We start from the raw sequence: 2,710 nt of genomic DNA on the forward strand, positions 1-2,710 counted from the left end.
ACTTCTTTACCATTTCATATTTTTTCACATTCTCCCTCATAACATCAATTTATATCCCCACGGGGCGTTTTGTTGAATTAGCAAGGAAGTAAATGGACTCAGAGCTGAACTCTGTAGATACCAATGAGGTTTTATATTTTTGAAATTTCAGCCTCAGTTTGTCATGTAGCATGGTGTATTTAAATGAGCAGGCAAACTTTTGGAAATCTCAGTTTAAGTAAGAAACCACATTTTCTAGAAATACACACCAAATTTAGCTTTTTTTATAGTAAAGTCCAACCTTAATGAGCTAACTGCAAATATAAAATGTTACGGGCAACATTAAACATCAACTCCAAACTTTTTGTCTTTTTTAAATAAAAATATTTCAGTGATTACCCTAGTTCAAATTATAAATAATCATGATAGAAAAGTAAAAATAAAATATTTTTGAACTTTGGGAATTATAGGAAACAACAAAAATCTGTATCAGGTAGGTCATAGTTTTACAAAAGTGTAACTCTCCTCCTGGAGCTGCTGCCTAGTGGCTGGTGCAGAGCGCGGCAGGTGTATTTATATGGGTGGAGCAGAGACATGTAGAGGGAACATATAGGGCTGCTTTAGCTGATGCATAGATTAGATTTACGGGCGAACTGGAAAACAAGTTTCTCTGTGTGTGACGAAGGTGCCACACAGAGAAATTGACACAAAAGTTATAAATGGCTGGGAAAAGTGAGAGTTAATCTATAAAACTGACTGAATATCAAAATATAGACTAAAAGATGGAGTACAGACAATTTCTATGTTTCTTTATGATCCTGCTATTTATCATTACATTGAAAATAATAAAAAAAATTGTATAATTGTTATCCAGGTGAACTTAAAAAGTGAGGTGCTACTGTTACAGGCTAATTTTCAAGGCTACACAAAAGTAAATGTTAAGGCTCCACACATATGAAAAAGTGGGATGATGTGAATGTCCGATATTCACATAATCCCACTGTTGCTAGTCCAACAGTATTTACCAATAATTTTTTCTAATTTTTTTATCAGATTGCTTGATTAATCATAAGAATAATTGAAAGATTACTTGATTACTAAAATAACAGTTTACAACAGCACTATTTCCTCCAATCAACCAACCTCAGTTAAAAGGGTCATCACATCTCTGAAAGTGGGTTGACTATAAACAAAAACAGGACGTGCCAATCCATCCCCAACAGATGCAAGGCGCATTGCCTCCTTCACCCTGTTCAGGACAAACAGCCGTGCCTGATCAGTGGAGCGCAGGTCAGGATCCAGGTATATTGAGGGGAAAAGGGCGGTGCTTTCATTCCACAGCCAGTTCAGTTCATCATTGCGCTCATACTCAACATCAGGACAGCGTCCTGTGAAGCTATCCATTTTCCCTTTGTAGTTATGGTTGTAACAATCAGGAAATAGGTAGAAGCCCCACAGCTGATTCGGTCTCAAATTTTTACCCTGTTTCAGGGTCTCCTGCATGAATTGACGAGCTGAAAGTTCAAATTCTTCTTTTGCAGCAGTCGCCACTTGCCCTTGAGTCAATGTAGAGTTCTTTTTGGCCAACAGCTCACGTGATTTCCTTCTATAGATATCTTTGCCAGACCAGTTTCGGACCCACAGGGGGCGCCATTCCTCCCAGTCAATGACACACATACCTTTAGCCTTGCGGTCTGGTATGTATGTGTCTAGATCCTTAGACATTTTTTCAAGGTGCTGAGAGAGACTGACACTTTGTGGAATGCCCCCATTCACTTCTGTGTCTTTAGTATCATAATAAGGATAAATCCCGAGGCGTTCCTTATAGAACAATGTGAGAGCCTGCCCGACAACGCCCTGAGTGGGGGTTGACACTATGTCAAACTGGTCTAATGATAACTTAACACCTCGTCGTGTCTCACAGTTCTGCGTGGGAGCGTTCCAGACGAAAATAACCGGCTTCTTGGGGTATAATGGCCAGCTTGTCTGGTTTGTGTCTGCTGAACCCAGGACTATGCATGATGTAAACAGAGCAAGGAGCAACCAGGACAGTTGGTCAAATGCAGAGAGGAAAGAGGGGAATACAGTCCTCATGGTGGTCCCTGCTCACCTTCACTCCTCTGTTTCCAAAAAAAGACAAAAAGATGTAAAATTGACACACAACATTTGACAGAAAAATCTATGTTTTCTATATAATTTGACTGTCGAATGTTTGGGTCACTTCAGGCTGCAAAGTGAACGTGACCTTTGTCAACGAAAGTTTGGTTCTTTCACAAAGAGCGTTCACTCAGTCATGTTTCTGCAAACACAATATGACAAAATGATCATGGAGATGATGGCCTTGGTTTCTTACCATTTAAGATGTAAAGCAAAGTTGAATCAATCAGATACTGCATTGAATCGACCCGAGGGACAGCAGAACGAAACAAAAAAAAAAAAAAAAAAAAAATTGACCAAAAATTTTTTAACAAATTAATGCTCAAAACAAAACATCTCAGTTCCATTTCGTGTTTCAAAAATAAACAATCTTTCTGCTAGTTTAAATCATGAATTGCTATTAAATTGTAATTATGATTAGAACACTAACTTCCAAAGTCTGTCTAGAAAACTGTATTAACTAATAATATATTGCCTATGAAATATTTTACTATTCTTAATAGGAATGTGTGATACCTGTTTACTTATCTATTTATCTATCTATCTATCTATCTATCTATCTATCTATCTATCT

General features: G+C 37.7%; 1 protein-coding gene across 1 annotated transcript in view; it reads right to left on the reverse strand.

Annotated features, from left to right (window-relative positions):
- Window positions 1-2,710, reverse strand: part of LOC106941030 (hyaluronidase-1-like) — a 21,380-nt gene that overhangs the window by 5,380 nt on the left and 13,290 nt on the right. Inside the window, exon 2 of the mRNA XM_015023951.1 lies at window positions 1,123-2,099. Within this exon, the coding sequence (XP_014879437.1) occupies window positions 1,123-2,073 (951 nt within the window). The 5' untranslated portion in view covers window positions 2,074-2,099. The remainder of the gene's footprint in view (window positions 1-1,122; window positions 2,100-2,710) is intronic.

The sequence above is a fragment of the Poecilia latipinna genome, unplaced genomic scaffold, assembly GCF_001443285.1.
Source record: "Poecilia latipinna isolate Pla-1442-1.1 unplaced genomic scaffold, P_latipinna-1.0 Scaffold3467, whole genome shotgun sequence".
Classification (NCBI taxonomy): Eukaryota; Metazoa; Chordata; class Actinopteri; order Cyprinodontiformes; family Poeciliidae; genus Poecilia; species Poecilia latipinna.